At 46.5% G+C, this 16,760-nt stretch overlaps 3 protein-coding genes across 14 annotated transcripts in view; 2 read left to right on the top strand and 1 right to left on the bottom strand.

Moving 5' to 3' along the window:
* Positions 1–1,249: 1,249 nt before the first annotated feature.
* nudt2 (nudix (nucleoside diphosphate linked moiety X)-type motif 2) lies at positions 1,250–3,869 on the bottom strand. Of its 5 annotated transcripts, none has more exons than XM_056438037.1 (3): positions 3,763–3,869; positions 1,825–1,942; positions 1,250–1,723 (listed from the first exon to the last, which is right to left on the bottom strand). In XM_056438037.1, the coding sequence occupies exons 2-3, from the start codon at positions 1,940–1,942 to the stop codon at positions 1,398–1,400; spliced, it is 444 nt and encodes a 147-aa protein (XP_056294012.1). In that variant the 5' UTR covers positions 3,763–3,869; the 3' UTR covers positions 1,250–1,397. The 5 variants fall into 5 exon arrangements, with proteins under 5 accessions (XP_056294012.1, XP_056294011.1, XP_056294014.1 ...); XM_056438036.1 differs by having other exon boundaries at positions 1,825–2,978; positions 3,763–3,856; XM_056438039.1 differs by having other exon boundaries at positions 1,825–1,945; positions 3,763–3,845.
* A 355-nt stretch (positions 3,870–4,224) lies between these two features.
* Positions 4,225–7,309, top strand: rfesd (Rieske (Fe-S) domain containing). Of its 7 annotated transcripts, none has more exons than XM_056438034.1 (5): positions 4,225–4,382; positions 4,558–4,637; positions 5,583–5,757; positions 5,936–5,970; positions 6,899–7,309. In XM_056438034.1, the coding sequence occupies exons 3-5, from the start codon at positions 5,601–5,603 to the stop codon at positions 7,217–7,219; spliced, it is 513 nt and encodes a 170-aa protein (XP_056294009.1). In that variant the 5' UTR covers positions 4,225–4,382; positions 4,558–4,637; positions 5,583–5,600; the 3' UTR covers positions 7,220–7,309. The 7 variants fall into 7 exon arrangements, with proteins under 7 accessions (XP_056294009.1, XP_056294008.1, XP_056294007.1 ...); XM_056438032.1 differs by lacking the exon at positions 4,225–4,382 and adding an exon at positions 4,735–4,768 and having other exon boundaries at positions 4,391–4,637; positions 5,586–5,757; XM_056438030.1 differs by lacking the exon at positions 4,225–4,382 and adding an exon at positions 4,735–4,768 and having other exon boundaries at positions 4,391–4,637.
* A 1,125-nt stretch (positions 7,310–8,434) lies between these two features.
* The window catches only part of rhobtb3 (Rho related BTB domain containing 3), a 16,406-nt gene continuing 8,080 nt past the window's right edge, over positions 8,435–16,760 (top strand). For both annotated transcript variants that reach the window (XM_056438445.1, XM_056438444.1), the window contains exons 1-7: positions 8,435–8,894; positions 9,853–10,090; positions 11,470–11,662; positions 13,369–13,526; positions 14,785–14,893; positions 15,230–15,425; positions 16,348–16,544. In XM_056438445.1, coding sequence (XP_056294420.1) covers positions 8,893–8,894; positions 9,853–10,090; positions 11,470–11,662; positions 13,369–13,526; positions 14,785–14,893; positions 15,230–15,425; positions 16,348–16,544 — 1,093 coding nt within the window. In that variant the 5' untranslated portion in view covers positions 8,435–8,892. The remainder of the gene's footprint in view (positions 8,895–9,852; positions 10,091–11,469; positions 11,663–13,368; positions 13,527–14,784; positions 14,894–15,229; positions 15,426–16,347; positions 16,545–16,760) is intronic.

The following is a 16,760-nucleotide window of genomic DNA, read 5'->3' as shown; positions in this document are numbered from 1 at the left end:
ACCGTACATCATTGAAAGGTTTTCACCTTATTTTGCTATTTTGACAACTATAACTGGTGTGAATGTATTATATTAAAGTGTCTCTTGAAGATTCCATGATTATTATTATAGGGTATTTAATCTACCATGTTGCCGGGGGAAATGTTTAATTACGATAACTTATTTAAAATGAGAACAATTAGCTGTCTTTCATCACTTTTCTGCTCCACAGGCATGAAATTAATGACTGGTTGAATGGAGCTGATGGCTCAACGCCCAGTGTTACTGCAGAGTGAAGGGGTCCTCTACTCTGTGTTACTGCACAGTGCACAGAGCCGAGGGTTCCTCTCACTGCCGTTTCTTTTGTCCTTAAAATTACCCAGAAGACTATGGCAGCTCCTTGAAGTGAGCGTCACACAACGGGCCCTCTGATTTACTCGTTTGTCGGCCCTTCAGAAGAGGCCGGCTCGCCTGCAGCGATACGACGTCCGCTGAGGGTTCAAGTCCCACTTGAATTTCACCATTTGCTGGTGACAGAAGAAGCACTCTGGATGAAATGAGTGTGCTAGTTACTGCCCTTCAAGTTCATGCAACATGCATCAAGTGCAATGTCGTTTAACACGGCTTGACTGTTGAAGTATGATGAGTTGATTTAAGACAAAAACACACTTCATTAGGCATAAAACCACTGCTTAAGTATCATCTCTAAATGAGGACTAGCTGCCGATGGAGAATTGTTTCAATGACATTGTCTTAAATCCTTTTATTTTTTATAACTCAACTCCTTGAAGCCACAAAGAATAAACAAGACCTGGTTATTTATGTCTCGAGCGTCCACAACCGAGTTCACGATGCCGTAATTCTGCCTGCTCCGTTTCATTAGTATACTAATGCTATATAATATATAGTTTAGACATCATCCCTGCAAAAAACGTGTAGATTCACCCAGAATCATTGCATAATAATACTCTTAAATGTTGTTTATAACATAAAACAATGATCCGTTAGTGGTAATATGTGCATCTCGTGTTTCTTGGATGGATGGTGAGCATTGTGATGAGAAAAGTCTTTTATTGAGCTCTTTGGTATTTTTACAGCTTTGAAGTCCGAATGAGGTTTCTCGGTTGTGTCGCCCCCTGGTGGCAGAACCCCGTGCCTGCAGTTCAAGGTTTTTTTTTTGTACTGCACTTTTGGATCCAGTCCTTTTTGTGTCGTTTTGAGCTCTTCTTGTATGTTGTGCTCACATTATAAATCAAGGTTTAAGACAATATCCAAGTTCACCAACAAAAAAAGTATTTATTTTCAATGAATATAATTCTACTACAGATGGATTAAGACCTGCATGGAAAGATTCTCTTCAGGTTTAGGCCGCTCCACGGAGTGAGCGTCCATCTCTACCGCTTCTCTCTCCTCCTGGTTCACCGGTCCGTGTCCTGGCGGACCTCCAGGTGTGCGTGTGCGGCTCTCAGCGTGTCCTGCATGTCTTGGTGCCGGGCCAGGCTGCAGGCCTCCTCCAGCCGGGCCCAGCGGTGGTCCTGGTGCTCGTGGGACAGCGTCACCGCCGCGCCCGGGTCCCTCAGCTCGGCCAGCCAGTACAGAACCTCTTTGGTTTTGCCTCGCACCTCGTAGCGCAGCTCCCGCTCAAAGCCGTCGACCACCTGCAATTGCTCCGCCCCCAGCCCCGCCTCCTCCTTGGTTTCTCTCAGAGCTGTGGTGAGGTCATCCTCACCTGGGTCCACGTGACCTGATGGGGAACAGGTTGAGACATAACTGGCACAAAGAACATTTAAAGCTACGTGAGGGAAATTAAGTTGTTATTGTACTTTAAAAAAAACCTGTACACACCTTTGGGTGGGGTCCAGTGGTGCTCCCCGTAAGAGGTCTGCAAGAGGAGGTACTCGATGGCGTCTGGGGGTGGGGCGCAACGCCGAAACACGATGAAGCCACAAGCACGCGCCGCCATCTCCCAAACAAACACACGCAAAAACAATGTTAGCATCCTGTGTGTGTGTGTGTGAGAGGTGGGTGCAGATGTGTGTGCAGGTGTGTGTGTGCAGGTCAGCCAATGAGAGCCAAGGTCAAGTCTGAACAAAGACATGAACAACCACCACTCCTCATGGGAGTCTTTTGAGTGGGAATATTACAGGACGATGCAAGTAATTTATTTACACTACACACACACATACAGTCTATATTTAATATTTTTATATTTAATTTAATTTGTCATTTGTATTGTATTGTGTATGCATATATGTTGTATATATACATATATATTTTATTTTATATTTTACTTTGTATACATCTTTATCTTTCATCTCTGTTTTTTATATTTTATTATTTTTTATTCTTGTGTGTTTAGTTTATTGGTGCTGCTACTGTTACGACAAATTTCCCCTTGGGGATTAATAAAGTACATATCTATCTATCTATCTATCTAAGTAATGCATCGTGAAAATCACTTGTTCCTAACTCATTCTAAAGTATAAACAGCGATGACAGGTGGGACACAGGTGACATGCAGCTGGCAGCAACAAATACACATGTTCAGTCAGGCGTGTCGAATAACAGACATGACGGTCATATTTAAGGATAATTTAAGATAAAATTGGCGTTGACTGTTAGGTTAGCTATAGCTACATATTTGCATACAAGTGACATGGTTAGTACAAAATAAACAAGTATTATAAATAAGTAATAAAAGGCAAAAGTTCAGCAGTGTTGTTTTAGAGCCTGTATTATTATTAATATTAAATATACGTCTTTATTTATCATTAATTAGTATTCATTAGTGTTGTTACGAGATGTGCCGACGCTTCGAAGCGCGTGTCGATTCATGGAGGGGGCGTGTCCTCGAAGCGCGTATGGAGGCTCGCTTCATTTAGGGGAGGAGCCAAAGATGATGACGTCCGAAGCCTCGCTGCCCGGCTGTACCACGTGACTGCTTCGGGAAGCGGTTCAGATTTTGCCGGGAGGTTTGACAGCAATATAAACCCCTCAGGCTCCATTCAACATGTGGGTTGTTGGTTGAGAGTTTGGAGAGTTTAGAGAGAGAGGAGAGAAGGAGAGGTGATAAGATGGAACTGTTGAGAAACTGTTATTTCTGAATAAAAAGTCCCCTGTCCTGTACATCACAGTCCAAGTTACACACGCATATTCAGTCCCCTCTTCCTAGTTACACACACACACGTTCACTGTCCTCTGCCTGCTTAAGCCCATGCCATTTTCCTAAAGTGACATAATAACACTATTACACAACCTGCCGTATCATATGATACTCCCATTTTGGGAACATTTACACACACAGAATACATTTTAAAAATATTTTATTATGCACATATGTGATAATTTATGTACAGAAATGATTTGGTCATACATTTTTGTAATTCAGTCATTCCCAACAGCCATAACAGACACACACACATTCAATGCATCACATGATGTGGTTCAGATACAGCTGCCTGTGATTATACACTTGGCCACTAGGGGGTGTCGTGAGCACATGAAGCTTCGAGAAATGAACCCTTTCTCGACCCAATCGGCTGAAGTGGTTCGATGCCTCGTGAGGCTTCATCTCACCATCACTAAGAAGAAGACTCTTCCTCTGCTGCGCATTAGCCGTTAGCTAGAGGACCTTTTACCTGGGCGAAGAATCCGGTGCGCGTTTCCGTCTCGTTAGCTCGCTCGCGCACACCGGAAGTCAAACATGAGCGCGAGCTATTCCCTCGTGCTCTTCTCCACCTCAACGCTTCTACCTGTCGCGGTCACAGACGAGGAGTTACTTACTTCACTTCGACCAGCAGGTGAGCAGGTGAGCAGTCTGTTTGGTCGCCGCCGCCGTGAGATCTCTGCCGGTGCTCTGAGAAATGTGTCCGGGTCCTATTTGATGACGCGCACACAAAGGTTCCGCTTTGACAGCACTTTTCTAAAAAGAGGTATTACAAATACTTCAAGTACAAATAAAAGTACTCATTATTAAGATATATTACATTCTTACACTATTGATATATATATATATTGTTAATATATAATACTAAAATGTATTCTAGGTGGTCATTTTGTTCAATATTCCTCACTTATTGTCATAATTGTAAAAACATGATATACTGTTCGATAACTATGTATTATTTAATATATCAATTTTACTTTTTGAAGGTAAAAAGCAACATTTTTATACTTTTCTTTGTATGATAGAGTTACATTTTATATTAGTTTTATGAATGAATAGCTGTGTGCCTGTGGGAGACAGATAAGAAAAGCACCCACGCAGTATAGATATATAGATATAGATATAAAACCAAGTGGAGACAGCTTGTGTCAGAAGATAACAGAGAGGGGCCCTGGACATCAGCACACAGGCCGGACTGTCGGCATTCAGCTCAACACGACGGAGGAAGCGTCTCGAGGTAAAGAAACTCACCCGAAATACGTGTTTTGTTATTTTAATGCATCAAATAATCTGATGAAAGACAGACAGATGGGATGTGTAAAGATAATGAAAGTTTAAAAGGATGATTAATGCATCCCAGAGTCACTCGCTTAAAGAAATGTTTGTTTTTCGTTGTTCTTCTTCGTTCTTAGCACGTAGCCGAGGTTTAGCCAGACGCCTCGGGTCATGTGACTTTCTCTGCCTCCATCACTCATCACTCCATCACTCCAAGGTGCATTATTCCACTCCACGATACAGGAGTCACACGAGGGTTCAGGATCCCCTGCAGCCATTTATTATGTTCTATGTCTCCTGACTCTGGGCTCCAGATGACCAACGCTGCTGTACACTAATTACATTCATGTAGGTCACACACACACACACACACACACACACACACACACTGCTAAAGGATCAGGCTCCTCTTTGTTCCTTACACTTCATCCGTTCACTTGATGGTGAAACGGGTGCTGGTGAGACAGATATTACCAGGGTTCGTACGGTTATGGAAAACCTGGAAAAGTCCTGGAATTTTTAAATATGGTTACTTCCAGGCCTGAAAAAAAGTCATGGAAAAGTTTCGGAAAAATCCTGGACATTTTTTATTCTCAAATGTTGCATTTTACGCTGAGTTTTAAATAATTAATATGCTTTTTAAAGAAAGACGCTCACAATATAAACCGACATACGTTCTTTCATACTCGCACCCTAACTGAAAAGATATAAATGTTTATTCTTTTAATCTAACTATTCTCTCTTTCATTTGTCTCATTTAAGGTTATATACTGTATGCTTTAGAATTCTCTTTGGTAGTTTAAATACGACATTTTCTCACTTTTTCATGTCTGCGCCGCGATTAAATTTTTTTTTTTGGTGATGGAAATTTGGTTTAAAGTCCTGGAAAAGTCGTGAATCCATTGGTCAACATGTGCATGGATCCTGTATGAGGGATTGGTGTGTTTGGAGTAGAGCTGATGGAGAGATGATCAAGCTGAAGGTGTCGTGGACCTCATTTCAGACGACAACTGTGTTAAGACAAATCCCCAAAAACTAATGTTTCATGTGAAGATAAGATTCAAGTTGCACAGACAGAATATTGAGATTCAGGCAAAGAAAAATACCTTGTTTCTGTCTGATAAATACTGAATTATAATAATTATTTTTTGGGCCTTCTAAGAAGCATTTCCACCGAGCCATGGCGGAGGAGAAGCAGCCAATCGGAGGGCTTCATTTCGTGGGTCGGAAGGACGAACTGACGGAAGCGAAGCGCTCCTGCAGAACGCTGGCGGGTCGGGACGTGCTGATCATCTTCCACCAGGGCGGCTTCTACGCCATCGACTCGTACTGCTACCGTGAGATCAGGGGGGGGGGGGGGTAGCTCTCCATTGTTGAGTTTAATCCATCAAACAGTTTCCGCCGCGTCACCTCTTTCCAGAGCAGTCCAGTCAGCAAAAGGTTAGCGGGCCTCCAACAACCACAAGCTTGTCCCGCGATTGGCTGACGCTCGCCGTACGTCTCCTCTCTCCTCAGACACCGGGGGGGAACTGCAGAGCGGAGACATCGAGGTGAGATTGAGTCTCCGGGCGGAGAAAAGAAACGGACGTTAGAGTTGAAGACTCTGTGCTGTGGTGTTGCTGCCGAGGCAGAGGAACCGCGTCAGTGAGACGCCGACCTGTAAGGTCAAAGGTCTTAGAGAACTTCGGTCTTTCCACATTTTTACAGTTTTTATTGACATGTAAGCAGCTCAAGTTCAATTAAATTTGCCTCAGAGGGTTTTACAATCTGTACACGTACGACTTCCCTGACCTTTGACCCCAGAAAAAGAGAAAAAAACCTTTCAAAGGGGAAAAAGGGAAGAAACCAGTTCAAGTGAATAACCTGACATGGTTCAAAGGTCAGCGGCAAACTGCCAGAGGTTAAACTTTAAAAAGTTTAGGTTAAAAACTGAAAAATAATGTATATTTCAGAGTTCTATAAAAAGGCCTTTTTCAGGGAACAAGTGAAGGGTTCACGACGTGCAGCTGGTCTGGAAGTTCATGAAGACGTGAAATTAAGTCCACAGGTGTCTCAACTTTAGTCGATTATTTAGAAATTCTATCAGAACCAGAACCTCTTATTGACATTTATGTTTTCACATACAAGGATAATGTGTCAGTAGACAATAACATGAACAACAATCAACACTGTGAGTATTAAGAATATTAAAAATATAACATTTAGTGCACAGACGGCAGGTTTCAGAACTTTTTAAGTCTGTTTAAAGTGACAGGTGTATTTAAAGTGAAGAGTGATGTGTATTTAAGTGTATTTAAATGTATAAAAGCAGTGTTACTACACCTTCTGAAGCATTATGTGGACAGTGTTGTACTGCAGGAAGTCGTATATTACTCTTATAATGGCAAGAAGAAGGCAAACAACAGACAGACCATAATAACCCTTAAAAGTCTCTTTCCTTTAGAGACTTTGAGGCGTTCTAAAACTTTTGACTTGCAGGAAATCGGCGGTAAGCTGTGCATCATTTGTCCGAACCACAAGTTCAAGATCTCCCTGGTCGGGGGGGAGGGCCTGTGCAAGGCCGGCGCCCCCCGGGAGGAGCCCCGCCCCCCCCACGCCCCCCGCTGGTACTCCAAAGGCGTGAAGCAGCGGGTCCACGTCGTCACGGAGACGGCCGGCGGCGACATCTACGTGAGGCTGTCGGAGGAGGCGCGATGGATGGAGTCCGACTTCTACCAGGGAGAGAAGGGCGAGGAGGAGAGGGCCAAGGCTGCAGCGGCGGAGGAGGAGAAGAAGAAGAAGAAGGAGAAGAAGAAGTAACTGGTTTATTATTGTTTTATTTGCTTCATTTGTGGATCGTTGTTGACAACAATTGGTGATTTATTGCTGGATTAAATGGATAAAATCTCATTTCATGCGTTGGTTTGATTCCTCTGTCCTCGAGCCGAGCGCCGCTCTGCGTCTCAATCTGACTGGGAATCTATTCATGAGATTAAAGGGAAAAGAAAAGTGGAACATTCCTGAAATATAAAGATGGAAGGACACGTTCATGTTGTGTTTGAGGTAAGATGGTGAGGATCAGGCTCAACACTGGAGTTACGACAATAAGACATAAAGCTGCAGGTGATGTTGGCCAGCTGCACCTGTCTGCTGCAATTCCCATCATGCATCTGGTGCTGAGGAAGACCCTCAGGGGGTCTGCTGCAGGACGAGCTGAGGGAACCGACGCCCCCCTCGGGTGATGTGTTTATGTGTTTCTGTGTTTATATGTGTTTATGTGTTTATGTGTTTATGTGTGTTTATGTGTTTATGTGTTTATATGTGTTTATGTTTTTATGTGTGTTTATGTTTTTATGTGTGTTTATGTGTTTATGTGTTTATGTGGTTATGTGTTTGTGTTTATATGTGTTTATATGTGTTTATATGTGTTTATGTTTTTATGTGTATGTGTTTATGTTTTTATGTGTTTATGTTTTTATGTGTTTATGTGTTTATGTTTTTATGTCTTAATCTTATCTTCATTATAAATGAGAGATAAAAAGACAAAACAGCCCCAAAGTTTAAAGTTTCTATTTATATATTTTGCAACATTAGCAAAATAATCTCCACGTGTCCCCGCTGCGCCCTCACGACCCGGGCTGGTCCACGTGGTCTGGACCGCGTCCCCCGGAGGACCCGGACCCGGTGGACCCGGTGGACCCGTTCACCTCTGGAGAGACCACAAGGTGAAATGAGGTTGAAGCCTGACTACAACGGGCACTTCCGGCTAGCGAGCCACCATGTGTGTGTGTGTGTGTGTTGGCGCGCGCTGCTTTATACGCGTCTGCCCGCGTGCGCGCTGTTGAGTCAGGCGCGACCTCTCTCTCTCTCTCTCCCTCTTTCTCTCCCTCTCTCTCTCTCCCCTCCCTCTCTCTCTCTCCCTCTTTCTCTCCCTCTCTCTCCCCCCCTCTCTCTCTCTCTCTCTCTTCTTTGCCACCGGGACTTTGTTTCATCCGCCGACGTCATTCATGAGGTCTGGCCGCCGCGGCGCGAGGCTGCTCCTCTCCTCTCTCCTCTCCTCCTCTCCTCCTCTCCTCTCTCACCTCCTTGTCTCCTCGTCTCCAATTGTGTTTCCTACCGAATGACAACTTGTTTGTCCGTTAGCGCATTGACTGCACACACACACACACACACTCTCTCGCTCTCTCTCTCTCTCTCTCTCTGCTGCTCCGCCGGCTGTCCGGTGCGCCTCTGCGGGTTGGTTCGGGACGGGTACCGGGTTCAATTTTTTTATGAATGAATAACGAGACCCGGGGAGAAATGCGAGTGACCGCGGGACTCCCCAGCAGCAGCAGCCGGGCTCCCGGGAGGGGGGGCCGCCGCCGATGAGAGGGATTAACCGGAGCGCGAGCCGCGCGGCTCATTGCGGATAAAAGCCGAGTGGCGCGGAGCCGCCGCACCGGGAGCGGCGCGCGCGCCTCGGCGTCGAGCAGCAGAACCGAACCGCGGAGACCATGTGAGTTACCGTCCAGGGGCTTCCTCTGGCCGCGCGCGGGTCATTATGGTTGTGGTTGTGTGTGTGTGTGTGTGTGTGTGTGTGTGTGTGTGTGTGTGTGTGTGTGTGTGTGTGTGTGTGTGTGTGTGTCTGTGTGTCTCTGTGTGTGTGTGTGTGTGTGTGCGTGTGTGCGTGTCGCCGACCGTGTCAACATGTATATTCCCATTGTTGTCCTAATGGAGAAGCTCATGTCTCCGTGATAGACATGACTAATGAGCACCCAGAGGTGCCTCTTCCTCCTCCTCCTCCTCCTCCTCCTCCTCCTGCTTTCCCCCCTCTTCCGCCTCCTTCTTCTCCTCCTCCTCCTCTTCCTCCTTCTCCCCCTTTTCCACCTCCTCATCCTCCCCCTTTTCCACCTCCTCTTCCTCCTTCTCCTCCTCTTCCTCCACCTCCTCCTCTTCCTCCTCCCCATTTTCCTCCTCCTCTTCCTCCTTCTCCCCCTTTTCCACCTCTTCCTCCTCCTCCTTCTTCTCCTCTTCCTCCTTCTCCCCCTTTTCCTTCTCCTCCACCTCCTCCTCCTTTTCCTCCTCCTCCTCTTCCTCCTCCCCCTTTTCCACCTCCTCTTCCTCCTTCTCCCCCTTTCCCACCTCCTCCTCCTCCCCCTTTTCCACCTCCTCTTCCTTCTCCTCCTCCTCCCCCTCTTCCTCCTCCTCCCCATTTTCCTCCTCCTCTTCCCCCTTTTCCACCTCTTCCTCCTCCTTCTTCTCCTCTTCCTCCTTCTCCCCCTTTTCCTCCTCCTCCACCTCCTCCTCCTCTTCCTCCTTTTCCTCCTCCTCCTCCTCCCCCTTTTCCACCTCTTCCTCCTTCTTCTCCTTCTCCTCTTCCTCCTCTTCCTCCTTCTCCCCCTTTTCCTCCTCCTCCACCTCCTCCTCCTCCTCCTCAAGTCACTCCAACCACTACTCTGTCTGCCCCCCCCCAGGTTCATCCACATCGTGGCCCTGGGCAGCGAGTGCCCCGGGGGCCCCGGGTCCGGGTCGGGGGAGGAGCTCATGGGGCAGGGCCAGCTCCAGGGGGGCCTGCTGTGGAGCTACCTGGGCCAGGGGGCCCTGGTGAGGCCCTGCGACCTGGAGAGCAGCACGCACAACCCGGCCTTCATGGAGTACACGTCGTGTGTGTTCGGGGACGTGACGGTGGTGGTGCGCGACTGCCCCAGCTGGGTAAGGGCCCGGCGGTGCGTTCAGGGGCATCACAGAATGCGAGAAAAACGAGATTTTTAAACTTGATTTTCACAGGCAATGCCAATGTGTGTGTGTCACTTAACACTGTGTGTGTGTGTCACTTAACACTGTGTGTGTGTGTGTGTGTGTCTGTGTGTGTGTGTCACTTAGCACTGTGTGTGTGTCACTTGACAATGTGTGTGTGTATATGTGTGTGTGTCACTTAGCACTGTGTGTGTGTCACTTGACAATGTGTGTGTGTGTGTGTCACTTAACAATGTGTGTGTGTCACTTGATAATGTGTGTGTGTGTGTGTGTCACTTAACAATGTGTGTGTGTCACTTGATAATGTGTGTGTGTGTGTGTCACTTGACAATGTGTGTGTGTGTCACTTAGCACTGTGTGTGTCACTTGACAATGTGTGTGTGTATGTGTGTGTGTGTCACTTAACACTGTGTGTGTGTCACTTAACAATGTGTGTGTGTGTGTGTGTCACTTAACACTGTGTGTGTCACTTAACAATGTGTGTGTGTGTGTGTGTGTGTGTGTTTACTTTCTCGCTGCACAGCGTTTCCAGAGCCACTTTCCTTCCAACTCTGATGGCAGGCTTTCTAAAAATGCCTCTGTGCTGTTTTACCACACACACACACACACACACATACACACATGCACACACACACAAAAGAATACTGAAATAACTTTTGTTCTTTATGCCATGTGCACATGAAGTGTTCTGCAGCAGCACTGGGTGCTGCATATGTGAGCATATTATGGGATGCCTCACTGTGTGTCGAGGGCGGCGCTGCACACGCACACACACACATACACACACACACACATACACACACGTCTGTCAGGCTGATTCTACGGCTCTTTGTCCGAGTCTCGGGTTCAAATCGCTCAACGTTGAGCGGCTAGAGCCTCAGTCGGGTCCTCAGGGGTAAAGTCCCACATCGAGGTATTTATATTCAGGAGGGTCAGAGGTGAAAGGTTATCTCAGGGGAGAGTGAGACATTTACATATATATATATATATATATATATATATATACATATACATTTATTTATTAATATACATTTAAAAAATATATTTTTTAATACATAAAATGTGTAAATATATATCTACATATATATAGATGTATAGATATACATTTATTTATTAATATACATTTTTAAAATATATTTTTTAATAAATAAAATTTGTAAATATATATCTACATATATAGATATATAGATATATATATATTTATTTATTAATATACATTTTTAAAATATATTTTTTAATAAATAAAATTATATATATATATATATAGATCTGAAAACAATTAATATTTTTATATATCTCATCTGACCTCCTAATCGTAGCTCCCACCTCTCCAGGACTTGCTGGACAGCGATTGGACGAGCGTGCGGAAGGTTCTGGAGCAGGCCGACATCCTGGTCATCAAATACTCGGTCACGGACAAGCTGGCCTTCCAGCAGGTCCGGAACGGCTACGCCCCCAAGCTCCGCCCCCTCCTGAGGCACTGGGGCGTGCCCGTCATCCTGGTGGCGGTCGGAGCGCGACTCAACGGTGAGGACACGCGACACACACACACACACACACACACACACACACACACACACATAGGGACTGAGATCACTTCCCATGAGCCTCGTGTCCTCTGCTGATCTCCTCCTGGCCGCCGGCACGGGGGTCAGCGCACACACACACACCTCACCGGTGGAAACACACACCAGAAGCAATTTTTGGGCCATTATTAGCTTTGCAAGAACAGCACTTACACACACACACACACACACACACACACACACACACATATATATATATATATATATATATATATTCATATCACACTCAAGAGAACACCAGTAGTCCGTCCCTTAAGTAGGAATAAGACACTTGGGTGTAGCACACGTACACACACACGCACACACACGTACACACACACTTACACCACACACACACACACTGATCCATATTCTGTTGAAGACACTCATCAAATGCAACGGGTTGTATTTTTAGCTCGTCTGCACGACTCACTGAGAGAGCTGCACAATGATCACAAGAGAGAGAGAGAGAGAGAGGGAGAAGGAGAGAGAGAAGGAGAAGGAGAGAGGGAGAGGGAGAGACAGGGAGAGAGAAGGAGAAGGAGAGAGGGAGAGAGAAGGAGAGGGAGGGCGAGAGAGATGGAGAGAGGGAGAGAGAGGGAGAGAGGGAGAGAGATAGAGAGAGAGTAGGAGAGAGTGGGAGAGAAGGAGAGGGAGGGAGAGAGAGATGGAGAGAGGGGGAGAGAGAGAGAGAGATGTCAACCGGAGCCTTTGTTTGTGTACTTGTTGTGTATTTCCATGCTCTCTCTCTCTCTCTCTCTCTCCCCCTCTCTCCATCTCTCTCTCTCTCCCGCTCTCTCCATCTCTCTCTCTCTCCCCCTCTCTCCATCTCTCTCTCTCTCTCTCTCCATCTCTCTCTCTCTCTCTCTCCTCTCGACCCCCTGAAGCCCGAGATTTGGACGAGCATTAAGAAAGACATTAAAACCTGAACGCAGACACACACATATACGCCACTGATATGCCAAGTCACCGCTACTCACACACACGCACACACACACACACACGCACACATACACACTGTCTCCATGTCAGTCCTGTAGGTCTGATTTATGCAGAGTCATGAGATGTGTTCTCTCTTTCATTTCTGGCTTTCTCCTCTTTTCCTTTTTTCTCTTCCTCCTCCGAGCGAATCCCTCCACATGTTCTGTCTGTTTTGGTCCCTGCGCACACACACACACACACACACACACACACACACACACACCAGCGTGGCGGTCCTAGTGCACGTGCTTTGCTGCTTTTATGATGATCCATCTTTTCTGTCGTGGTGGAATTCTTCAGGGACATTACAAAAAAACCCGACATCACAGCGCCCGACGGAGCAGAAACACGTAACATCTATCTCTACGTTATAATATCCACACCGCAAAGCACGTGAGGCGTCTGGTTTCCATGTTTTCTATTTTTTCTATTTTGTGAAATGTAGAACAAACTTTTAGGTGTAGTTTATTATTTTATTTTTTTACTGAAACATTTGAACAAAACAGGTTTTAAACGTCGTGTTTTGTATTTTACTGAATTATTTTTATTCAATATTCTCTTTTTTGATATAATTTAGACATTTTGCAGCACCGATTTATTGAGAACTATCGATGTGCATTATTATCTTCAGGTATCTACACATGACTTAACTCCCCCCTCCTCCTCCTCCTCCTCCTCCTCCTCCAGACGAAGGCCCTCCGTGCACGTGCCCGCTGTGCGCGTCCGAATGGAGCAGCTGCGTGCCGCACAGCGAGGGCCTGCAGCTGTCCCGGGACCTGGGCGCCACCTACCTGGAGCTGCCCTCGCTCAACCACGTGTTCGTGGGCCGCTACTTCGGCAGCGTGGTGAGTGGCGTCCTCACGACGGGGTCACGGGGGTCACGGGGTCACGACCCCCCGACACCTTCAATAGACTCATTAGATGATGTATCGTTTTTCGGGAAGTCGTTGATGATGTAGCGTTTCTTGGGAAGTCGTTGATGATGTAGCGTTTCTCAGGAAGTCGTTGATGATGTAACGTTTCTCAGGAAGTCGTTGATGATGTAGCGTTTCTCAGGAAGTCGTTGACGATGTAGCGTTTCTCGGGAAGTCGTTGATGATGTAGAGTTTCTCAGGAAGTCGTTGATGATGTAGGGTTTCTCGGGAAGTCGTTGATGATGTAGCGTTTCTCAGGAAGTCGTTGATGATGTAACGTTTCTCAGGAAGTCGTTGATGATGTAGCGTTTCTCAGGAAGTCGTTGATGTAGCGTTTCTCAGGAAGTCGTTGATGATGTAGCGTTTCTCAGGAAGTCGTTAATGATGTAACGTTTCTCAGGAAGTCGTTGATGATGTAGCGTTTCTCAGGAAGTCGTTGATGATGTAACGTTTCTCAGGAAGTCGTTGATGTAGCGTTTCTCAGGAAGTCGTTGATGATGTAGCGTTTCTCGGGAAGTCGTTGACGATGTAGCGTTTCTCAGGAAGTCGTTGATTTAGCGTTTCTCAGGAAGTCGTTGATGATGTAACGTTTCTCAGGAAGTCGTTGATGTAGCGTTTCTCGGGAAGTCGTTGATGATGTAGCGTTTCTCAGGAAGTCGTTGATGTAACATTTCTCAGGAAGTCGTTGATGATGTAGCGTTTCTCAGGAAGTCGTTGATGATGGAGCGTTTCTCAGGAAGTCGTTGATGATGTAACATTTCTCAGGAAGTCGTTGATGATGTAACGTTTCTCAGGAAGTCGTTGATGATGGAGCGTTTCTCAGGAAGTCGTTGATGATGTAGCGTTTCTCGGGAAGTCGTTGATGATGGAGCGTTTCTCAGGAAGTCGTTGATGATGTAGCGTTTCTCGGGAAGTCGTTGATGATGTAGCGTTTCTCGGGAAGTCGTTGATGATGTAGCGTTTCTCAGGAAGTCGTTGACGATGTAGCGTTGGTCAGGAAGTCGTTGATGATGTAGCGTTTCTCGGGAAGTCGTTGATGATGTAGCGTTTCTCGGGAAGTCGTTGACGATGTAGCGTTTCTCGGGAAGTCGTTGATGATGTAGCGTTTCTCGGGAAGTCGTTGATGATGTAGCGTTTCTCGGGAAGTCGTTGATGATGTCATGTCTCTATTGTTGTTTTTGTCGCTCAGCTGGAGTACTTCATGATTCAGTGTCTGAAGCATAAAGCCAAAGAGAGGCCGGAGAAGAGGAGAGGAAACCAAGCCAACGACCTGCGGCCGCCTTACCTGGAGCAGCCAGGTAAGAGCAGGATGGAAAACTACTGTCGGTTCATTGTTGGTGCCTTGCTCAAAGGCAGGGCAGTGAGTTGTAGATTACTAATTGATCTTACATTAGATCAATGAGGTATTTAGGCAACGTGATGACCCTCGTGTTCAGCCAGTAACATCACAAATGCATCCTGCGAGGTTGCCTTGCTCAAGGGCACTTACACATGCAACTAGATTAGATTAGACATTGTATTACATAACATGCCATTTAAAATCGGGGATTGAACTAGCAACCTGGCGGTTAATGGGACGACCCCCCATGAGCTACATGACCCCATCCTCTCCGTCTTCCTCCCCCCTCCCTCAGCACGTCTCCCCCCCATCCGGGTGGAGGAGTCCAGCTTCTCCCAGGACCTGCAGTGGCTGTTGGAGCGCGGCGTGCAGTTCGCCGACGTGGCGTTCTACGCCGGGGATTCTGGGAAGGAGCTGGGCTGGGCGCACGCGGCGGTGCTGTGCGCCGTCAGCCCGTACTTCAGGCAGCTGCTCCTGGGGCCCAAGAACAGGTGAGGGGGGGGGGGGGGATCACCTGGTCCCACCGGTCTGGAGCCTCCTTGGTACCTGTGACCCACCTGTGTTATTCCACCATCAGGGTGTGTGTGCGTGAGTGTGTGAGTGTGTGAGTGTGAGTGTGTGTGTGTGAGTGTGTGTGTGTGTGTGTGTGAGTGTGTGTGTGTGTGTGTGTGTGTGTGAGTGAGTGTGTGAGTGTGAGTGTGTGAGCAGGAACTACAGTCACAAAGAGGTTTCTGTTAAGGGACAAACATTTCGGCCCAGAAGACAAAAAGTGACGAGTGTTTTGAATGTGATGATGTCACTGATGTGATGATGTCACTGATGTGATGATGTCACTGATGTCACTGATGTGATGATGTCACTAATGCGATGATGTCACTGATGTGATGATGTCACTGATGTCACTGATGTGATGATGTCACTAATGTGATGATGTCACTGATGTGATGATGTCACTGATGTGATGATGTCACTAACGTGATGATGTCACTGATGTGATGATGTCACTGATGTGATGATGTCACTGATGTGATGATGTCACTAACGTGATGATGTCACTGATGTGATGATGTCACTAACGTGATGATGTCACTGATGTGATGATGTCACTGATGTGATGATGTCACTGATGTGATGATGTCACTGATGTGATGATGTCACTAATGTGATGATGTCACTAATGTGATGATGTCACTGATGTGATGATGTCACTGATGTGATGATGTCACTAACGCTTCAGACAGATACTCCGTGGCCCGTGGTGTAATTAATGTTCGAGACGTAAAGTGTGACTGTGTGTTTATGAGTGTTAAATAGACGACTCCTGTGTCTATCCGGTGGGCGTTGAACACTTTATTCACAGAGTTACATTTCTACTCATTACTCATCATTGAGCTCATCACTTCTGCTCCACAGGGAGCGCCCCCAGTCGCGGTGTGTGTGCAGAGAGCGTGACGGCGGCCCCCCCTCGCTGCTCTCCACCTTGGACGGGGGCATCGTCGACGACACGCCGCGGACGGACGGGCACCCGACGGGACGCCTCTCCCGCCTGGTGGTGAAGGACCCCCTGCTGTGCATGTGCCTGTGGGAGACCCTCATGTTCATTTATAGAGGTACACAAAACAATGAGAGTGGGCGAGTGTGAGTGTGTGTGTGTTGCGTGTCTGAGTGTGTGTGTGAGTCAGCATGAGAATGTGTGAGTGTGTGAGTGCGTGTGTGTTTGTGAGTGTGTGTGTTTGAATGTGTGCGAGTGTGTGTGCGTGTATATACATATATATATACATATATGTATATATATGTAACCATATATGTATATACAGGACTGTCTC

Source organism: Pseudoliparis swirei, chromosome 18, assembly GCF_029220125.1.
Source record: "Pseudoliparis swirei isolate HS2019 ecotype Mariana Trench chromosome 18, NWPU_hadal_v1, whole genome shotgun sequence".
Lineage (NCBI taxonomy): Eukaryota > Metazoa > Chordata > Actinopteri > Perciformes > Liparidae > Pseudoliparis > Pseudoliparis swirei.
The sequence above is the reverse complement of the archived record's forward strand: the minus strand, read 5'-3'. Positions and strand labels throughout refer to the sequence as shown.